At 54.2% G+C, this 19,781-nt stretch overlaps 1 protein-coding gene across 1 annotated transcript in view; it reads left to right on the top strand.

Annotated features, from left to right (window-relative positions):
• Positions 1-18,527, top strand: part of LOC144269549 (cysteine-rich protein 2) — a 56,547-nt gene extending 38,020 nt beyond the window's left edge. The window contains exons 2-8 of the mRNA XM_077825336.1: positions 341-435; positions 11,121-11,178; positions 11,927-12,064; positions 14,207-14,275; positions 15,660-15,754; positions 17,550-17,607; positions 18,460-18,527. Coding sequence (XP_077681462.1) covers positions 341-435; positions 11,121-11,178; positions 11,927-12,064; positions 14,207-14,275; positions 15,660-15,754; positions 17,550-17,607; positions 18,460-18,527 — 581 coding nt within the window. The remainder of the gene's footprint in view (positions 1-340; positions 436-11,120; positions 11,179-11,926; positions 12,065-14,206; positions 14,276-15,659; positions 15,755-17,549; positions 17,608-18,459) is intronic.
• Positions 18,528-19,781: the final 1,254 nt, after the last annotated feature.

Genomic DNA, 19,781 nt, shown 5'->3' with positions numbered 1-19,781 from the left:
AGAGAGCTGTGGGGTCTTTTGGAGTGAAAGTCAGACAATGAATTTTTCCTCCCCCATCCTGTCCTTTAACTTTCCCTGATAAGTCAGGCTTCCCTAATAGGTCATAATACAGGAGAGAAGAGAAGCAAGGTGATTAATTCATGCTGCAGACAAAGTCAGTATGTTTAGTAATGTTTGCTAAGAGCAGTAATTGCCATTAGATGCAGACTCCAACAGACCTGAATCCTGCCCCTCTAGCTTGGAGTGAGACTGCTGGGCCCTGTTCTGCAGATGTTTGCTTTTAGCCTTCTCTCTCCAGCCAAGCTGGCTAACCCTGCTCTTTCTCTTGTCTTTCATGCAGCCGAGAAAGTGACCTCTTTAGGCAAGGACTGGCACAAGTTCTGTTTGAAGTGTGAGCGCTGCAACAAGACCCTGACCCCCGGGGGCCATGCTGAGGTAAGAGCAACATTAGAGCATCAGTTATGCATTTGCCCCACCCTGGGTTGGGGAAAACGTCCCAGCAGCATGTGAGTGGGTCTCAAGTTTGAGATGATGGAGAGTCAGAAGATGCTGTTGCTTCTGCTGGGATGGCTAGGAAGCCCACCAGGGTAGGGCTATTACCCCAATAACCGGGTCTCATCTCAGGGGATAAGAACTGGCTGTAATAATATACTAGAGGGTTGCACGCTTCATTGCTTACATAGGCAGAGCTGGACACTCAGCCACCTCCTCACACCCCCCCCCCCCCCATGTGGATGCACTGCCCAGCTGGGAGGCCTGGTTTGGGGGTGGGGGGTAGGGAGTGAGGGGCCTGTAGCAGCCTGATCTCCACTCAAACCAGGCCCACAAAGTGCCTGTGTGGTGCTGCGGGCGGTGATGGCTCTCTGATGCCCTGACCTGGAGGTCGCTGCCTCGCCCCTGTATCTCAACTTGTAGAATCATAAGTTAGGTTGGTGGAAAACAGGCTCTTCCGGTTTTATGATATTCACCAAAACCAGTAGGATTCTGCCCATTGGTACCTCAAACATTCCCTGAAATTTTGGAACAGCCTGGATGAGATTTTCAAAAGTTATTGTGTTGCAAACAGACGGAGGAATGCCACTGAGTTGAGTGTAAAGGCCTCACTGTGCTCTGCTAATTCAGAGGGTCCTGGATCTTCGGACGTTTGGGAGAGCGGGAAGCTCTTGTAGCCCTTTACTTTCCCATTGCACAGAGTGCTCCTAGTGCTACCTGAGTTATCATCCCAGGTGTTTTCACTAGGCTAAATGTTGCCCGTTCTGCCATGTGTGCAAGGTGAGAGAGCTGCTGGGGAAGGAATGGAAGATAGCACAATCACCAAACTCAAATCAGCATTTGGGAAGATGCCCTGGGCAAATCCAAGACAAGCAGTGCTGGCTCTGAGCTAGACAGGTTCAAACACAGCCTTTCCAAAGCACTCCACCCAGCCATGGTAAAGCAATAGAAAGAAAACCCTGTCTGCAGAGTCCCCACCCAGTTAAAATGAAAAGAAGTGGGTTACCCAAGCTCTCAGAGATGGGTGCAGGCGAGGCAGGAGTTGGAGATGCGGAGCTTTCCAATTTGCATTCTTCATACAGCTATTAATGGATAAGAAAATCTGAATTCATTTTCAAATGTAAATATTTGGAGAAAGATAAGAACCAAGGCCCTGCTGAACTTTGGGAAACGACCTTGCGCAGTGCCAGGATCATCTTGTTTAACTCTCACTTGGACTCCACTCCCTTCAGAAGCCCTTTAGGAACCAGTGAGCAGGGGAATTTATGGAATAGGGTTCTGAGGGCTGTTGGGGGATGAAGGTCTGAATAGAGATGTTGGGTAAATGGGGCTGTGAGTGGATGGTTACCCATGGTCATGACGTATAATGGGGAGGGGTCGACTGGAGGCCCTAGAGGAGCAGACGGTTTTCTATATGCCACGCTGCAGATTCTCCCCTCTAAGGACATACAGCCTCCATGTAAACCTGTGCTGTGTAGCTGGAGATGACACTCCCCAGAAGGCTTGGTGGTTTTGTACTGCTTTTCTGAATCTCTTTGTTCTGGAAACTGGGCTGGATGTCTGGTAAAAGTGGGCCTCCGTTGTGAGGCTTCTGGACCTTGATGCTGCTGATACGGTAGTGCACACGCCAGTTAAAGTTGCAGAACAGAACCATTTCTGTTGTAACCCCCATTTTTCCCTCCTTCCCATGCTTGATCTCAGCTGAAAGGAGAACTCCATTGGGAAACGGGAGCATAGTTCAGTCAGCCATTGCAGTTGCTATAATAGAGTGATAAATCTGGCATAGGGGCTGGACCTAGGGATGCTGGGGGTGCTGCTGCAGTCCTTGGCTTAAAGTGGTTTACAGTTTGGTTCAATGGCTCTCGGCACCCCTCTATACAAATTGTTCCAGCACCCCTGAAGTCTGGTCTCTGTTAGCCTGACCACTAGGTATTTCTCCTGCAGATAACTTAAACAGTGAAGAGTTGAAGCTCGTCACACATTGTCCTGAGGCTTGGCATCTTTTCTAAAATTGAGGGGGGACTTAAAACTAAACAAATTCTAAGAGCATAGATAATCCCATCTGAACTGAAGCTACTAAGCAGAGGCAATTTCTGTTTGGGTCTTTTTTAAAAAGCAAAAACAAAAGGGAAATTAAAACCAGTTTCCCTTTTTTTAAAATTGCCAAAAAGCAGGCAATTAAAAGAATAAAGGTTGTCATGGTAGCATTGGCTGGGCCACTTTCACTTCCTGTGTATCTCTGGTATGTATTTAACAATTTAAATAGTAATAAGTTACACATTTAACAAGACAGCTGGAATAGAAAACTGTCCATCTGTGCAATGACCCTTGGGCCAGATCCTCAGCTCTTGGTTTGTCCTTTGGTGCTACTTCCACAGAGTAAACAGCCAAACTCCCAGTGATTGCAGTGGGAGTAGAATTGGGCCTCTGTTACCTTCTCAGAAATCTGTTCCTCTGTTCAGGGCAATAAAGGTGGCCCAGGGAAATAGTTGAATGCTTACTCTGCTCTCCGATTTGCTAATACAAAGCACACTAAAGTTTATCACACACCAGCCTTTGCAGCAGTCTGCTCCCAGTCAGCCCCCTGGACATGAGCCTGGTGTTCCCTTAAGCTCCTGCAGTCCTAGTGCCCTTTTAGCTTGTGCTATGTGGTTTCCGTCGGGGGCAGCAGCTGGTTAGGGTAAGGAACCCATGTGAGGCTCAGTGGTTCTGCCAGGCCTTTTCTGCTGCATTATGTCCTCTCCCTGCTCATGGACCCAAAGTCGCCTCCCCATTTTTAGGCAAGGTTTGCTTGATCTTGCCCCTGCTTGTCACAGGAGATGTGGGTGTATGGGAGGACCTTCAGAACTGACTTAGGAGCGTGAGCCCCATTGCAAGTCACCGAGGCACTTTTGAAAATTCACCATGCAGTGCACATAGCTGGTGCTAGACACTGCCCTCGTAGCCTTCTGCCCTCGAGGAGCTGGACCTCTGGGTAACAGAGACTATGCTGAGCTCTGCCACTGGGAGCTGTTCGTTGTCAGGATTACCCTTGCTCCCGCTGTTCTGCTTGCATGCTTTCCCGGCTGGTCCCATTTGTTTGTTCCTGTGGAATCAAACAGCACAGAGAGGTTCTGCAATGAAGAACTATCTAAGAGAAGTCTCTGAGTTCGGATGGTGCCGGTTTTCCCCTCTGTCTTGCTGTGAGCTTGTACTAGGATAAAGGGCCAGTGGTTCGTTGCAAAGCTTGTGTCTTTCCGCTCAGTTTTCCCTTCTCGCAGCCTGGGAGCCCCTCCCCGACGGCTGACAATCCCATTTCTGTCTCAGTGGGTTTGGCTCATTGGCTTCTTCCTTGTGTTTCTAACAGAACCCAGGCCAACAGAGCTATACTGTGATCATTGCTTCCTCCTCTGTGCTTCAGCATCTGCTGTCATTACAGTCCTTATGTTGCAGTGGCAACTACTGCAGGCAGATGTGAGAACAGTGGCACGTGGGTCTATGGCAAGCTGTTCTGTGTCTTGGAGACAGATTTATGGCACTCTGTTTTGTATTAAGACTGAATTCACAGGACACTTTACCTGTTTGTAGCAGTTTTAAGATCTGTCTGATTCCATGCTCTGCTGCTTGAGTAGCAGAGCCTGTGTCGGAAAATGGTTCCTCTTGGCCTGTGTTCCCATCTTGGAAAGCTGGTGTGGGGGGGAGCTGCTGGGAACAGGGTGTGCTGTGTCTGTGTCCAGAGGTGCACATGGAAGCCTGGGGGTCCCTGATGGGGACCTGGCAGAGCTTAGCAGAAAGCAGCCTTCTCAGATGTCTCTGCTCAATCCATCTAAAGCCAGTGTCACAATAAAAATGGAAGGAGGCAGCTTTAGCTGCTTCCATGAATGGCAAACTGCAGCCTCAGCCCAAGGCAATGGCAGAGATGGCATGCCTGGAACAGGAGGGCTTCCCTTTCCTCCCCTCCAGGTGAAGACTGGAGGGCACTGGGAAAAGGAAGAGTTTATGCCATCTTGCTCAAAGGGGGCAGGTCTTTCTCTCTCCAAGGCCAGGTATAGCTTTGTGCTTGGGCTTACGCAGTCAGTGAAGTCTGGCCAAAGCACACAGGGTCTGAGCTGCAGGTGTCCCTGATCCAGGGACGAATCTGCCAGGACTTTACCAGAACACTGAGAATCCAGGCGTGGCCTGCATGGGAACAGGCTCAGCCTAAGCCAAATACCTGCTCAGAGGAAGCTAGCTGTCCCACAATCACCACTGCTGTCACTCAGTCTCTGTTTTGTATAAATTGGGGATCTGTGTCCCTGGAAGCTGGGCTGGTCTCTGCTCTCATGGCTGTCCCTCTTGGTGTTACTGCAAACGGTGTCCTGTCCTGGGCTATGTACACTGCAGCTGATGGGCCACCTAAAGGGCTTGCTGGTCAGCCAAGATAGTGCCAATGATGGTAGGCTGGCAAGCTGCGTTGGCCCATCCTGAGGCCTGGCAGGCCCACTTGTCCTCTCCCCCTGCCATGTGCGAGCCCTGGGGTGGGGCAGGCTATAGGAACAATAGGAATGGCCAGACTGGGTCAGACTCGAGATCAACCCAACCCAGGCTCCTGTCTCTGGCAGAGACCAGCACAAGATGCCACAGAGGAAGGTGCAATAACTCCATAGTTAATATTCCTTGGACTAGGGGGGTGCTGCCCAGGCCCCCCGGGCAGCAGAGGGCTAGCATAGTCCCATGTGCACAAAGGCCGCTGCTGTGTGGCATTGCTTCCCCAGGCTGCAGATGGGGATAGGGTGACCATATTTCCCAAAAGGAAAATGGGACACTGCATGGGGCTAACCTGAGCCTGTCCCTCCACCTGCACAAGGCTGGCTTGCGCTGCTCACCTGAGCCCCCCTCCCCACACTGGGCTGGTGTCGCTGCTCACTCAAGCTTTGCTTGCCCGCCTGAGCTCTGCCTCCCTGGATCCTGCGCAGGGCTGGCAACGCTGCTTGCCACCCCGCATGTTCCTCCGGACCCCACTTTTTGACACCATTTTTTTTTATCAAGTTGGCAAGAGCAAATGGGACAAATGCCCATGTTTGTCAAAAAAGTCGGGATGGCCAGGACAGGGCTTAAAACAGGATGTATGGTCACCCTAGACAGGGGGAGCATCCATGGGGAAACTGTCTCTTCCTGGTGGTGCAGGGCAGGAGGCACTGGGGAAGAGGGTCCTAAAACCTGGCACATGACAGCTGCCGCGTAGCCTGCTGGGTCTTCAGGTCTGAGCACCATGGAAATGCTCTGCCCCTTTTGTCCAGACAAACGCTGGGGTGGCTGTGGCTCCTGCAAGGTGGCGAGGAGGTGCGAAGCTCTGTGTCCCGCCACTCAATGCAGGTGGCGCGGGAATAGACAGAACAGGCCACTGGCCTCAAGGGCTCTGAACTGAAAGATGCTCTCTGGCAACTGGCCCATCCTGCCCAGCCAAGAGAGTGAAGCCGGAAGCGAGTGATTATGGGTGACACAGGAGTTAGGGCGACCAGACAGCAAATGTGAAAAATCAGGATGGGGTGGGGGGTAATTGGAGCCTATATAAGAAAAAGACCCAAAAATCGGGACTGTCCCTATAAAATAGGGACATCTGGTCACCCAAACGGGAGTGTCTTTCACTCCGCTCCGATCCTGGAGCGCTGGAGAAGGCGGCTCCCAGGCACACCTGCCTACGCTCGAGGGCGAGGGGATCCCATCTGTGATAACACTGTGGAATAGAAATGAGGAGCAACAGGTGGGGCTGTCTGGGCAGGCTCCATAGAGGAGAGTTCTTGATCCCAGCTGTGGGCTGGGCTTCGCATGGGGAGGATGGGCAGGGCTGTCATGGGCCGGGGCTCCCGCGGGGAGGCTGGGCAGGGCTTTGATGTGATCTGAGGTGTAATCGTTGGATGCCCTCAACATCAGGGAGGATCCTGGGCTCAGCACCATGAGGGAAAGGCTCGGGCTTTTCCCCTCTCCCAATGTCAGTGGTGCAGTGCCCAGAATGCAGTGTGGCCTGCCCGCAGGGCTTAGTAATGCATGGCGTGCTGGTACCTGTGCGTGGCTTGCATTATCCCAAAGCGTGGCATACTGGCACAGGTTCTTCCTGCTCACCTCTTGGTCACTTGCTTTCGTTCTTGCTTGCTCTTTTGCTGACTGCTCCTCTGTTTAGAAACCTAGGAACCTGCCAGATCTCAAGCAGGACAACCTGAGCCCAATGAATAACAGTCTCCAGGCAGTGAGGGACCCAAGAGCAGCCGCTCCTGCTCTCGGGCTGACCTAGGAATGCTGGCTTCTGGGAGAAGTTCCTGGCTGTTTGGAGTTTGATCCGAACACTGAAATGGGAAGATGGGGGAGAGGGTCTTGTCAGCAATGACATGGGGCTGGTGGTGGGGAGCGCTTGGGGTACAGAGAGCCCAGGGGATGTTTGTGGCTGTCTTTTTATGTTACTTTATATACACCATGACCAAAGCTCGGGGCTACTGCGGAGTCCTTGATCTGTATCTCAGTCTCGGGTCTGGGATCAGAGGAAGAGTGCTCCAGTCCAGACAAGCTCTTCATCCCCCTCCGATTTAGGATTCCCTAGTGTAGACCCTGCCCATTTCTGTGACTGCCACCTGGGGCTGGGTGGGGTCAATCACAGCTCCTTGCACCACTGCAGGAGAGGGTATGGTAGCTGAGGCTTGAGGATGACTGGCAGAGCTCTTAGTGGGGCCCAAGTCTGGAATGGCAGAGGGTGATGCAGTTCAGCATGAGACGTGTTGGTGAGAAGCTGTGGGGGGACGGGCTTAGAAATGGAATAGTGAAGTACAGGGGGATGGTAAGGAGCAGAATGGAACAGCAGGAGGTGCAGCAGGTCAAAGACAGGTGTGTTGGGAGTGTGGAGCACTGCTGGCAGAGCTGGCGTGCTACACTGACTCCTAGTCAGACTTGTTCGTTACTCCGTTTCAGGATATGCTGCAGCAAATAGAACAATTTTTGGGGTGTGAAATGTGTGGAAAATCTTGGTACGTTTAAACCAGCAAAGCAACATGGCACGCAAAGTGTCTTGCAGCTCTCCCCCTTCCAGGAAGGCTGGGAGTGCCCAGTGCCTAGCAGGAGGAGAACGCTTCTGTTGGTGACTCACCCCAGAGGCATGTGCTTTGGTTCTCCAGAGTCCCATCTGGATGGGCCCAGGCCTTCCAGTGTACTGCATGGGAGGCAGCGAATTCGGCCCCTGGGGATGCATTCCACATTTACCAAGGAGACAGACACATGGCCAGTTGACTTCCTTTTTGGCTCTTTGCGGAGCGGTGTGTGCTCAGCATCCCAGCCCTCGCAGAGACCAGCTGCCAGAGCCCGCAAATACTCTCTCTTTTCTTTGACTCACTTCCCACTGGTTGGTGGGAAACTGCTGCTGGGAGCTGGAATAACATTCTCTCCTGCCTGCTGGCTGTCCCAGCCCCTGTCCCACCCTGCCCCTCCAATCAATGGCAGCGCACATGCTCCAGTCCTTGTGATAAGGGCATGACATAAGGGGGGAAAACTCTTGCTCCTTATCACTCTGTCCAGAGAGAAAACTGCTTTTCCTCTAAGCAATCCGCCCCTGTTTGATAATGTGAGCAGATAATGGCTCTGATGAGGCAAGCACCATAGCAACCATGCCTGGGGAGGGACCCGAGGAGGGAATGGTATCATGGCTTCCTGGGGATGTTCTCTCTTTGTCTTGCTAGTGAGACTGGGGTGCAGAGTGGAGATGGGGGGAATGAGGGCAGCAGCAGGAGAATGGCATGTATAAAGGGGTTTATTGATATGATTCGGGATGGATGCGTTATGCACGAGTGAGTTATTCATGGTGTCAAATGCAGGCTGATAATACCTTATCCAGTCCTTCCCCCTGCACGTGCCGCCATGTTGCAGAAAAGCTATTTAGAAAGGAGGTTTTGTTTGTTTGTTTTAAATGGACTGGCCCCCTCTGCTCCATCTGAGCCTTCGTGTGTGATAAGTTCTCATGGTAACGATCACTGGGAATTTCAGAGATTTTGGGAGGGGTTTTCATCCCATACGTTTTCAAACAGGACTTTTTTTTTTAACCTTTGACGTTTTCAGCTGAATCATTCATTGGTTTTCTTTGTGTTTGTTTCAAAAGAAATACATTTGGAAATATCCCCTGGTGTGACGAAACTGACCAGTTGGAAATTAAAATACCCCAAAATCGATTAAGACAGATGAGCACCGAAAAATGAAGCTATGTTGCAGCTCTACAGGCTGCACAACAAAGGGTGACCAAATTCAAAACAGAGAGCTGGAGCTATGGACATTCTGACTGCTGATAATCGGACCAATTAGTTAGGGGTCTATATATGGATTTAGGGGTGTCACTTTTAAGCACCAAAGCTTGAAAATGTGACCTCTGTTTATATATACGAACTGCCCATGTCCAAGTCTAAAAGTATTATAGTAATAATGCAATCTGAACTTCACAGTAGATGGAAATCACTTAAAATAAATGGTCTGGTCTCGCCAGGATGTGTGGCTCCCAAGACATTAAATAATCCCCCAAAATAAGCATATAAACAAGGGAAGTCCAATCCGCAGAATACGTTAAAAAGCAAAATTGTATGTTACCGGATCCTTGTGTCATGTTGCAGAGTTTCAGCTCTGAGAGCCTGCTGAGCTGAACTGCCCGTGAGTTCTGATGTGCCCTCTCTCTCATGTGGTTATTTTATGGGATAATTGAATTCCTTTGGGAGATACATAAACATGAAACCCCCAGAATATTCACAGAAGTGAACGCCCGGGGCTGTGTATTTAGAGTGTTAGTTATTGAAATGGATGCTGTGCTCGGCTCTGGATTCAGCTGTGTGTAGCCCTGAGATACCTGAAGGAGGGCACGAGGTGCTAGTGACAGCTGAGTTACATTTGGTTCAGTTAGTGCTTTGTGGTAGGCTCCTGATTCACTGGAGTGGGGCTCCACAATTCCAGCATGGGGGGCGGGGCGAGCCATCTCTGGGTCTGTACGTGTTACCAGTGGTGAGTTTGTGTTATGGATCCCTCTCAGTGTTGATCTACACAGAATATTACTCTGTAACAGCCCTCAGCGACAGGGGCTTGGTTCTTGAGCTCAAGCTGTACCCATTCATGCTTCCAGCTCTGGATTTCTGTGGTTCAGTCCCCCAGTGGGGTGACCGTCATATGGTCACCGCAGACAGGGGGATGTAAACCTGAGAAATCTATTTAGAGCCTTGCAAGGTCCCCTCTGTCACCACAGTATCTGAGCACCTCAGTCTTCAATGCTTTTTTCCTCACAACTACCCGGTGAGGCAGGGCACTGCTGTTTTCCCATTGAACAGATGGGAAACTAAGGCAAAAAGTGACTAGCCCAAGGTCATGCAGGGAGTCTGGGGCAGGGCAGGAATTGAACCTGGGTGTCTCAGGTCCCAGGATAGTGCTGTAAATGCTGGGCTATCAGAAAGGAAAGCCGGTGGGCTATTGATATTACTGTAGATCAGGGGTGGGCAAACTTTTTGGCCCGAGGGCCACATCTGGGTATGGAAATTGTATGGCGGGCCATGAATACTCACGAAATTGGGGTTGGGGTGCAGGAGGGAGTGAGGTCCTTTGGCTGGTGGTGCGGGCTCTGGGGTGAGCCAGAAATGAGTTCAGGGCACAGGAGGGGGCTCCGGGCTGGGGCAGGGGGTTAGGGTGGGGAGGGTGAGGGCTCTGGCTGGAGGTGCAGGCTCTGGGGTGGGGCTGGGGATGATGGGTTTGGGGTGTGGAAGGGTGCTCTGGGCTGGGATCGAGGGGTTCGGAGGGTGGCAGGGGGATCAGGGCTGGGGTTGGGGCGTGGGAGGGTCTCAGGGGTACAGGCTCCGGCAGCGCTTACCTCAAGCAGCTCCCGGAAGCAGCGGCATGTCCCCCCTCCGGGTCCTACATGGAGGTGCAGCCAGGTGGCTCAGCGCACTGTCCTGTCCACCGGTGCCACCCCTGCAGCTCCCATTGGCCACAGTTCCCAGCCAATGGGAGCTGCGGGGGCAGTGCTTTGGGTGGGGGCAGCGGGTGGAGCCCCCTGGCTGCCCCTAAACATAGAAGCCGGAGAGGGGACATGCCGCTGCTTCCGGGAACTGTGCGGAGCTGTGGCAGGCGTGCGTGGAGCAGCTGCTGACCCCGCTCCCCGGCTGGAGCGTGGGCGTGGGACAAGCCCCAGACCCTGCTCCCCAGCAGGAGCTTGAGGGATGGATTAAATCAACTGGCAGGCTAGATACAGCCTGCAGGCCATAGATTGCCCACCCCTGTTCTAGATGAAGCTAATGGTGGGCTATGGGAGGTGTTCTTGGGCAGGGCTGGAGGTCTTTTGTGAGGAACGCTGTATGTAAGAGGTAGAGTGCAGTACATCTTGCTGTGATGTTCCCTCCTCTTTCCCAGAATGCTCTGCCTGTCTGTGTAAACTGTTTGACTAGTATGTGTAACAGGACTCCCTCAATGTTGGTTTACAAATTCATTCCCTTTTTGTCTCTTCATGTATATTTTACAGACACTTAATGAACGTAAGCTCCTGCCCCTCAGTAATGCCTGGTATTGCAGCTAGTGTGTCCCAGGGATTTGGTGTCTGGCACTAGAGATGCCAGGGGAAAAGCCCCTGCTAACCTCTATTCCTAACGCCCCTTCTCTCTCTCCCTCAGCATGACGGGAAGCCCTTCTGCCACAAGCCATGTTATGCAACATTGTTTGGTCCAAAAGGTAAGTCTGCCTCCTGACCAGCCTCCCCTTGGTATGAGAAATGGACGTCCAGAGGCAGAAAGATGAATGCTGCCCATTTTCAGGGCTGCAGTGATTCATGCAGCTATTCAGAGCATTTATCCTATCCTAGGTTTTAACAGAAGAGTTTAGGGCCCTGACAACTGCCCCAGACTCAGGACAGCACAGGCCAAAGCTGTGTGAGGGATTCCTCCAGGGGAATCCAAAGAGCCACCATCTTAGCACTTCACAGCCCCAAACCCCACACTGAGTGGCTCCAGATCGGCAGTGAGTTCAGTGGAACTTGCTCTTCACAGAGCTGGAGGTTAGATGTTTCAGGGGAGAAGTCATGACAGCTCCCCTGCAAACCACAGGGAGGGCTGGTCGCTCAGACAGCTTTGCCTCCCAGGAGGTAAAACAGTCCCAGGAGAGAGCCATGTGGGGTAGAGCTGTGGTGGTGACTACCTCCAGCTTGTGGACAGGAGAGGGGACAGGAGGCCATTTGTAGGAGGCTGCAGACATGCCCCCTTCCCAGCTGTACATCTCGGGAAAGGTACGGTGAGAGCACATCTGGCAGGGCATGTCCCTGGGCCGGCAGAGCAGGAGTGCTGGAGAGACCGGCAGCTCCAGCCGGAGCTGGGAGTGCAGACTGGCCAAGGCTTGCCTTTCGTAATGGCCCTGTGGGAGAGGTGGAAAGACCAGAAGGGCATCTTGGATCCAACAGCCTCAAACGCTGATACTCCCATTGTAGGTGTGAATATCGGTGGAGCTGGCTCCTATATCTATGAGAAGCCTCAGATGGAAGAGCAGCCGGCTTCTGGGCCCATTGAGCACGTTCCGAAGGTAGAAGAGAAGAAAGTCAGTGGCCCACCGAAGGGGCCCAGCAGAGGTGAGTGCCGAAGTGGGAAATAGGCTGGAAAGCCAGCATGGAACTGCACTCTGCTGTGAGAACCTCGCCAGCTGACCGGGGAGCTCCGGCAAGGGGGAAGATGAGGCAAGGGAGGGCTGGGTGGGGACGGCAGCTAAGACTTCATGGCCCTGGTTCAGACCTGCACGTGTGCCACTAGCTTCTGCGTGGCCAGGGACTTAGCGCAGCGACAGTGAAGCTCCACTGTGAGTGGAATGAGGGCACTGAAGCGATTCTGGGTGCTCCCTCTTGCTTTGCATGCGCTGATTGGAATGACCACTAGGGGGCACCCATAGCACACGGTGCACGTGTTGCTGTGGGACTCTCCAGAAGGACCGTGTCACTCCAGACAGGAGCTGCTGCAGCCTGCATTCAGGTGCATGTGGGTCCACACCGTGGCCTGGATGATGGTACAGTGGACCTGATTACGCTCTGGTGGGGGTCTTTGCAGGGACTAGGCCATATGTCCCCACTGACACAACCCCTGAGGGCTGAGTGGGTGCTATAGCAGGGGGTTGAGCAGGTTTGAGCCCACGGAGCATGTGTGTCCTTGCTGAGCTGCTGAAAGAGCCCTTGTAGGATTGCCCTGTGGTAGCCCTGGTTGAAGCTGTTTCTGATGCGGTGCCCTTTGGGTACTTACCCCACAGTTCCTGGCACAGCTCCCAGAAGCAGTGTGTTCCGGGGATAGCTCAGAAGGCACTATGGGATAGTAACAGTAGGACTGTCAGAACTATAGCAGCTTGTCCACATCCAGACTGGCACCAAACCAGTTCCAGAGTGAAACCCCTTAGAGTGAGCTGGCTCATAGACCTGCTGAGAGCTCGTCTGCTCTGGCTGCTGCTGAGATGCTTATAAAGCAAAGTCGTCGCATGGGGGTAGCCTGGCTGTTGCCAGTGCATGTCCCCAGTGTAGATTCACCCACCCTTGGCCTGCCTGCCAGCTCTGAAAGCTAAAGTGCGTCACTGGGTTTGCTCCCGCAGAATTCTCCCAGGTGCCCTTGAAGGCCTATGTCTTCACTACAAAGTTCACTCGAGTGTTGCCCGTAACTCAAGCTTCGTCCACATGCACAAACCCTTAGCCTGAGTGTAGTGGGGCTTGAACTAGAGTTCAAGTGGCTGGCCTCTTGGGGGTACAGGCTGCCGCTTGCATTAGCACAGCTCATCATCTGCTAACCTGATGCTGTGTGTTGCTCGAGTGTTGTTTCTTGCTCAGTCTAACTGCAGTGAAGACATACCCTCGGGGATTAAAGAGCATTGTGAGGAGCTCCTGTCTGAACTTTCTCACCCTCTGCCCTTGGGGTGCTCCCCTTCCCCTTGTTGTGCGTCTGCCCCTCCACATCTTTCACCAGCCCTAGGCCTTTCTCCCCTTGCACACTGCTCTGTCTCTCTCCCTGCCATCCCTAGCTGTGCATCTCCCATGTTGCAACCCCCCCCGGCTTGTTAGCCCTGAGAGTGTTATCTCCATGTTCATGTTCCACCCAACCTAATCTGCTTAGCAGAAATGACCATGACCGTATGCTATTTTCTTTGCACCAGAGCCATCACTCAGTCACCGATGAGCTACCTCCCCGACGCCACTTTCAAAAGCAAATAATGACGTGTACCAATGGGCTGAGATCTCGTCTGGTGAAGGATTCAGGGCAGAAGGGAGGGCGCTGTTTAATGCAGGCCCTATGCTCATTAAAGAAACTGGGGATAGATCTACACTTGAAACGCTGCGGTGAAGATGCTACTACGCTAATGGGAGCACGTCTCCCATCAGCTTAGTTAATCTACCTCCATGAGAGGCAATAGCTCTGTCAACGGGAGAAGCTCTGCAGCCGACATAGCACTGTCTACACCGATTTTTCACAACCCTGAGCGACGGAGTTATACCGATGTACGTTTATAGCGTAGACCTGGCCTGACTCTGATCTTTAATGATAGCTTTAGCCTGTTGTTTCTGCAGCGAACAAAAGCCCCCTTCCAAGGGCACGGTTCATTGTTGGTTGCCAGCTGGAGATGGTGAGCTCTGAATTTACCTGGAGAGAGGTCCCATGGGTGCTGCAGTAGCGCTGGTGTGTGTGTGGGATCCATGTAGCTGATTTCTTTAGGGCGTTAAAGAAACTCTTCTCCTGTCTTTCAGCCTCCAGTGTCACCACCTTCACCGGGGAACCCAACATCTGCCCGCGCTGTGGCAAAAGAGTCTACTTCGGTAAGGACCAGGGCAGGCCGGCTTCCTTAGTGTATCCTGCTTATGCCCCAGGGTCACTTGTTTGCACTGTGGGAAGTTCCTAACCGAGAACAGGGCTAGGTGCTGCACATACACATAGGAAGAGAGAGGCCTTGCCCCACAGCACTTAGGCTAAGTGGAAATGGCCGACAAAGGATTACTAGCCCTGTTTTACTGCTGGGAAGCCCAGAGAGGATATATGACCTGCCCAAGGTCACATGGAGCATCTTTGGCACTTCCAGCAGTGGAACCCAGGTCACTGGACTGAGACTTGGGAGCCTTAGCCACAAGGCAGTCCTTCCTCTGCAGGAGGGTTTCAGCTTCTTAAATGGGGGGCCTGGAGGATGTGACTGCTTCAGCGGAGGGGGTTGTGGGGCCTTTGGGGAGGAGGTATCTGGGAGGCTAGGTCTGGGCGAGTCTAAAATCACATTTTTACCTAAATTGATGCAACGCTGTAGGTAGAGGAACAGATTGTACAGGTAGTAACATGTTTACCTTCTAAGTGGAATTGCACCACAACTAACAATAGGCATGTCTCCAACACACACATGCTCATCCGGTCACCCACGCAGAATTTGTAAGGCTGTTTGTGAGAGCGCCATCTCATGACTCCCACTAATGTTACAAAGGTTTGGGCTACATTCTCTGAAGTCAGTGACATTCTGCCAGCAGGGAATTTGGCTCTTTTGTTACCTAGATTAATATTTACATGGTCCCCGGGAGGCGCTGGAGCTGTCACTTCCGAGGGCTGATTTTACCTCTTTGCTGCTGCTGTGGTTGGGTAGTAACATGCTCAGCAGCATGTCAGGGTATGGGTGCAGCTGACTCCCTCAAGGGAGAAGGAAAAGACCCTTCAGTAAAGGCCTAAGCAGCTCTTTGCAAAGGTTTTATGGGATGCTAGTAACACGTCAGCTCTCCAAGAGCAAAGCCTGCCTGTGGAGAGGGTGTTGTGCAGCCTCTCGCTGCTGGAGGCCTGATTCAAGAGCAGGCTGCCTCAGCTGTCGCACTGCTGCCAGCAGGTTTCCCTCTTGGCTTGACCCAGACACTGCCTCTTTGGGCAGCAGGGCTAAGGGGCTAGGAGCGTGGCAGCTGTGGGAGCGGTGTGTGAGCGCTGAGGCTCTCTTGCCCCATGGCTAGGAAGGGGCAGTTCTCAGGCAAAGGCGAGTGTGGCCAACTGGGACATCTGCGAGATTACCCACAATCCCTTGGGCTGCCCCATCGGGGTGGTCTCAGCCTGCCTGTAGCTGTGTGGATTGCTGCCAGGGCGCGAGCTGACGCTGTGGAAGCCCCGCCTTGGACGTGTTCAAGCCAAGGCAGGGAACGAAGAGCTCCCACTGGAATATGTCCCTTCTTGTCTCTGCTCCAGCCGAGAAGGTGACTTCACTGGGGAAGGACTGGCACCGCCCCTGCCTGCGCTGCGAGCGCTGCAGCAAGACTCTGACCCCTGGCGGCCACGCGGAGGTAAGGACTGAGCACATGCTGTGATCTGATTGCCCCATGTGTGCTCTGGTGCAGGCTTTTGCCACCACCTCCTTCCCCTCACACTGGTGCATGTGCACGTTGGGCCTAGCGAGGGATGGGGTACGACCCCTGGACTGGATGTTTCGTTCCCCTGCCCCTCTCCCGATTGCTGCCTTTACAGCAGTGATGGCCCGTGCCCTGGGGGGGCAGTGTCTGGAGTTGGGCTGCACCCAGCTGTGATCCCAGGAAGCCTGGTGTGACCCACCCAGACAAGAGGAAGGGATATGTTGGGGGAGCTGGCCTCAATTCTGGAGCAGAGAGCGTCCTTGCACCCCTGGCTAGCATCCCATCTGACCCTCCCACCTCATTTCACACCCCTGCTGTTCAGCTGGGCACAGCCCCCTGCTTCTTGCCCAGCTTGGCCAATGGCTTTTCCGTCTGTGATCTCTCCCCGGTCCTTGGTGCTTCTTACCTGCGCCTGGGGATCACCAGGGACCCCTAAGGCAGAGTCAGTCATCTGAGCGTACCCTGGCTGGCTAATTGTCTGGTGGTTTGAGGAGTCCAGGTGCAGACCCAGGCCAGTACCCAAAATCCTGCATGCCAACAGCCAGGCCTGGGCTCGTGCAGTGTAAAGGGAAAAAAGATGTACTGTAGCAGTTCCGTTCCCCCAGAGCTGATCTGTCGTGGTGTCTCCCGTGCGCTAGGTGCAGTGAGAGTGGAGTGTGGGGCTGCCGGGAGCAGTCCTGGGCCTCTAGTGGCCAGAAGGGTTTCATCTCTATGCCTCGCCATTGTTGCTGGAGCTTCAGACTCCCATCACTGCCTGCATTCAGACTCCAGCCACGACTGCAGGCCCCTTCTGCCCCCGACTGCTCCTGCTCCGACAGGTCTGAGGCCTTGGCCTCTCTCCTGGGAGGATGCTGCAGTCAGGCAGCATTTCTGGCCCTGCAACACTGGAGGGGAGGGCTGCACAAAGGGCCTGGCCTGTGCTGGACAGACACCTGTGTGCAGTGGGTGGAAAATGCTCATGGCCTACATGGCCATGTAGCAGTGGCTGCAGCAGGGGCAGGGCAGAGCCCCGTGATGTTCTGATCCCATGACGTTCTGACCCCCCCCCGCCCACCCGTGAAGGTCTCATGGGAATAGCTGCACCCCGTAATCTCATCCCAGGGCTGGGGAGCACTCCCCACATTTGTGAGCTGGGCACCTCTCCTGCCATCGCGTGCTCCAGTGATCCCAGGCATGCCCACCAGAGGACAGACTGGACTTAAATGAAAAGCTGGGGCTGTTGGCTGCGGGCAGCCCTGGCTGCTGGAAGGCGAGTGCGGACACCTCGGGGAGGTTCCCATTGCTCAGCGCTGCTGGGCCGCTCGCAGCACAAAGGGCTCTGTGGATCCAAGTGATGCAGGACATCAGTGAGATGGAGTCTGTGCTCCATGCGTGCGGGACTGTCTATGCCACGGAGGGCAGGTTCCAGGGGCAGACGGGCAGAGCAAGTGCTGAGCTAGCAGGGAGACAGCAGCCCAGGCCTGGGGCCATTGGCGGCGCTGTCGGGAGGCCAGGGCTGTAGTAGCAAACCAGCCACATTGGGAGCTTCAGGGCAATGGAAATCAAGCCATGTCTCTCCAGGAGTCCTGTGCAGTTGGGGTGGGATGCTGGGGAGCCCACCCCCACTGTGCTGCCATGGCAAGGCTGTGCCCCGGGGAGAGGCATGGGTGAGCGGCCATCTGCATCATGTTCTCCTGCATCTCTTGGGTTGGGATGGCACTGATGTGTGTCTTGCTTTGACCCCTCGCAGCACGATGGGCAGCCGTACTGCCACAAGCCCTGCTACGGGATCCTCTTTGGGCCAAAGGGTGAGTGTGCTGTACAGAACTGGAGGTGGGAGGGAAGTGTCCAGAGGCCAGAATGGGGGCGTGGGAGGGAGGGGTAGGTTGGAGTGTAGGGAGGGGGAGGGAGCCATGGGGCAGCAGTGACTGGGCCTGCTGCCTCTGCAGGATATTCTTCCATTTGTAAGGTCCTCACCCGCACACCCTCCCCCCAGCTGGCCGTGCCATCTATTGGTTTGTAGGGCCCCGGAGCAGATAGCCCGAGGGGGTACGCCAGGTGCCCCAGTACACCCAGAGGCTCCAGGAGGGAGGGCAGTCCCTTGCTAACTGTGCTACAGCCTTTGCCCAGGACAGGGGAAGTGTTGTGGGGCCCATGGATGAAACGGGAGGCTTGCTGCATTTTGGAACCAGGCCAGCAGAACACAGATTGAGCACAGTCCCCTAGTTCCCTCTAGGGGCCAGGGGGTGCACGGGGCTCAGCTGGGCGAGGATCCTCTGACTCCTTGGCGAGGGCCCTTATGCAAATATTTCCCCTACTGCTCAGCCCCCCACTTTTCCATTGGCCCTTTCTGACTAACTGCTCCCCACTTGGGTTCCCTACGCTGCCAGCTCATGGAGCGGTGAGTCCTCGGCTATGGGGCATAGTTCCCTAATGTGGGAGGGCAAGCTGCTCACGTTACTAGATCCCAGGCAGGGATGGCCAGGATCTTGGCCTTCCACTCACCTTCTGTCCCTTTTCTGACCTTCCCCTTCCGTTTCTCCACAGCCGTATTGGCTGGGGCTCTGTGCAGCCCCCAGGCTAAGGAGAGGTATCTGTGCTCAGCGCCCTGCCTGGCTCTCCTGGCCCTGCCCTTACGTGGGGCTCTTTCTCTGTTGCAGGAGTGAACACTGGAGCTGTTGGAAGTTACATCTACGATAAAGACCCTGATGCAAAGGACCAGCCCTAAGGAGCTCTCTGCCTCTCTCCTGCCCGCCTGCCACAGGCCACTCACACTGCTCCCTCTTTCCTCCGCTCCCCTCTGTAGAAGTAGCTTAGTTCCAGGATGGCCAAGCCATGCGCTGGAGCAGCCCTGAGCCTGGCTGGCTACAGAGCTGTGCTCCCTGCTGTTTATATTCTGGGTGGGGCGGCCCTGCCCTCTGGATTTTATAATATAATATAAGCTTTGATGTTAAAGACAGAAGTAGAAAGTGTCTCTGGTCGCTCCCAATGTGCCTGACCCTCCTGAGCTCTCCCGTGGGGTTCCTTATCCCCCAGGCCCTCTGCCCCCTGCCAGCCATGGGATGGAGGCTTCCTGGGCATGACTGGTATGCACCTGGCATCGCAGTTCATGGTAGCCCCCTCCAAGTGAGCCCGTCGGCAAGCCCTGGATGATGTGCAGCCAGTGCAGGCGCATGCCGCACTGCAGGCTGGGGCAAGCTCAGTCCCAGCTCATCCATATCTAACAGCAGCTCCTTTCTTCACTGCGGTTCCTGTTGCAGCAGGAGGACAGAGCCCCTCTCCTCTTTCTGCCCCCCACCCCCGGTAACATGGTATGGGGAGGGGGCGGGGAGGAGTCACGTGGGGAGGTCACGTGCCCCCTTTAGTTGGTGCCCCCCTTAGTGTCCCTCCCATGAGTCGCCCAGCCTTGAGCAAATGGTCCCATGGCCTGCCAGCCCTCCAGCTGGGTCTGCCCTAGGCCCAATGGCTGCTGGCATTCTGGGGAGGCCAGTCAGGAACAAATGGCCCATTGGCTGTGTAGGATGGCAGTCTTGCACCTCAGAAACAGTTGTGTTAAGTGCGGGAGTCGTTCCATAGGCAGGTGTTCTCTTCAAGCCCAGTTAAATGGCTTTGGGCTCCATTGTGCCCTCAGTCTGCGAGCTCTGTGCACACACCATGTAGCTGCCCTCCTGCTCATGTCCTTGCCTGGAGCCATGGGCAGAGCCAGGGCACAGCATCCTAGCTACTGGTGGGTTATGAGGCCATATGGCCTATATTCCTTTCAGTCCTACTGTAGGTGACCACGCCGGCCTTGTGCTGATGAGCATGGGCGTCCCGTTTCTGGTATCTGTGCTCTCTGCCGTGTTGCTCAGGGCTAGTGCCTCCTTGTTCCTGAATCCCACCCGCCTGCCTTGTTCTCTGCAGCAGGTGGCAGAATTGGGAGGTCAGACTCTGGGAACAGCTGGGATGTACATGTGTGATGCCAGCCCCTAGTATGTACACT

The sequence above is a fragment of the Eretmochelys imbricata genome, chromosome 8 (genome assembly GCF_965152235.1).
Source record: "Eretmochelys imbricata isolate rEreImb1 chromosome 8, rEreImb1.hap1, whole genome shotgun sequence".
NCBI lineage: Eukaryota > Metazoa > Chordata > Testudines > Cheloniidae > Eretmochelys > Eretmochelys imbricata.
This window is presented reverse-complemented; position numbering and strand designations above follow the sequence as displayed.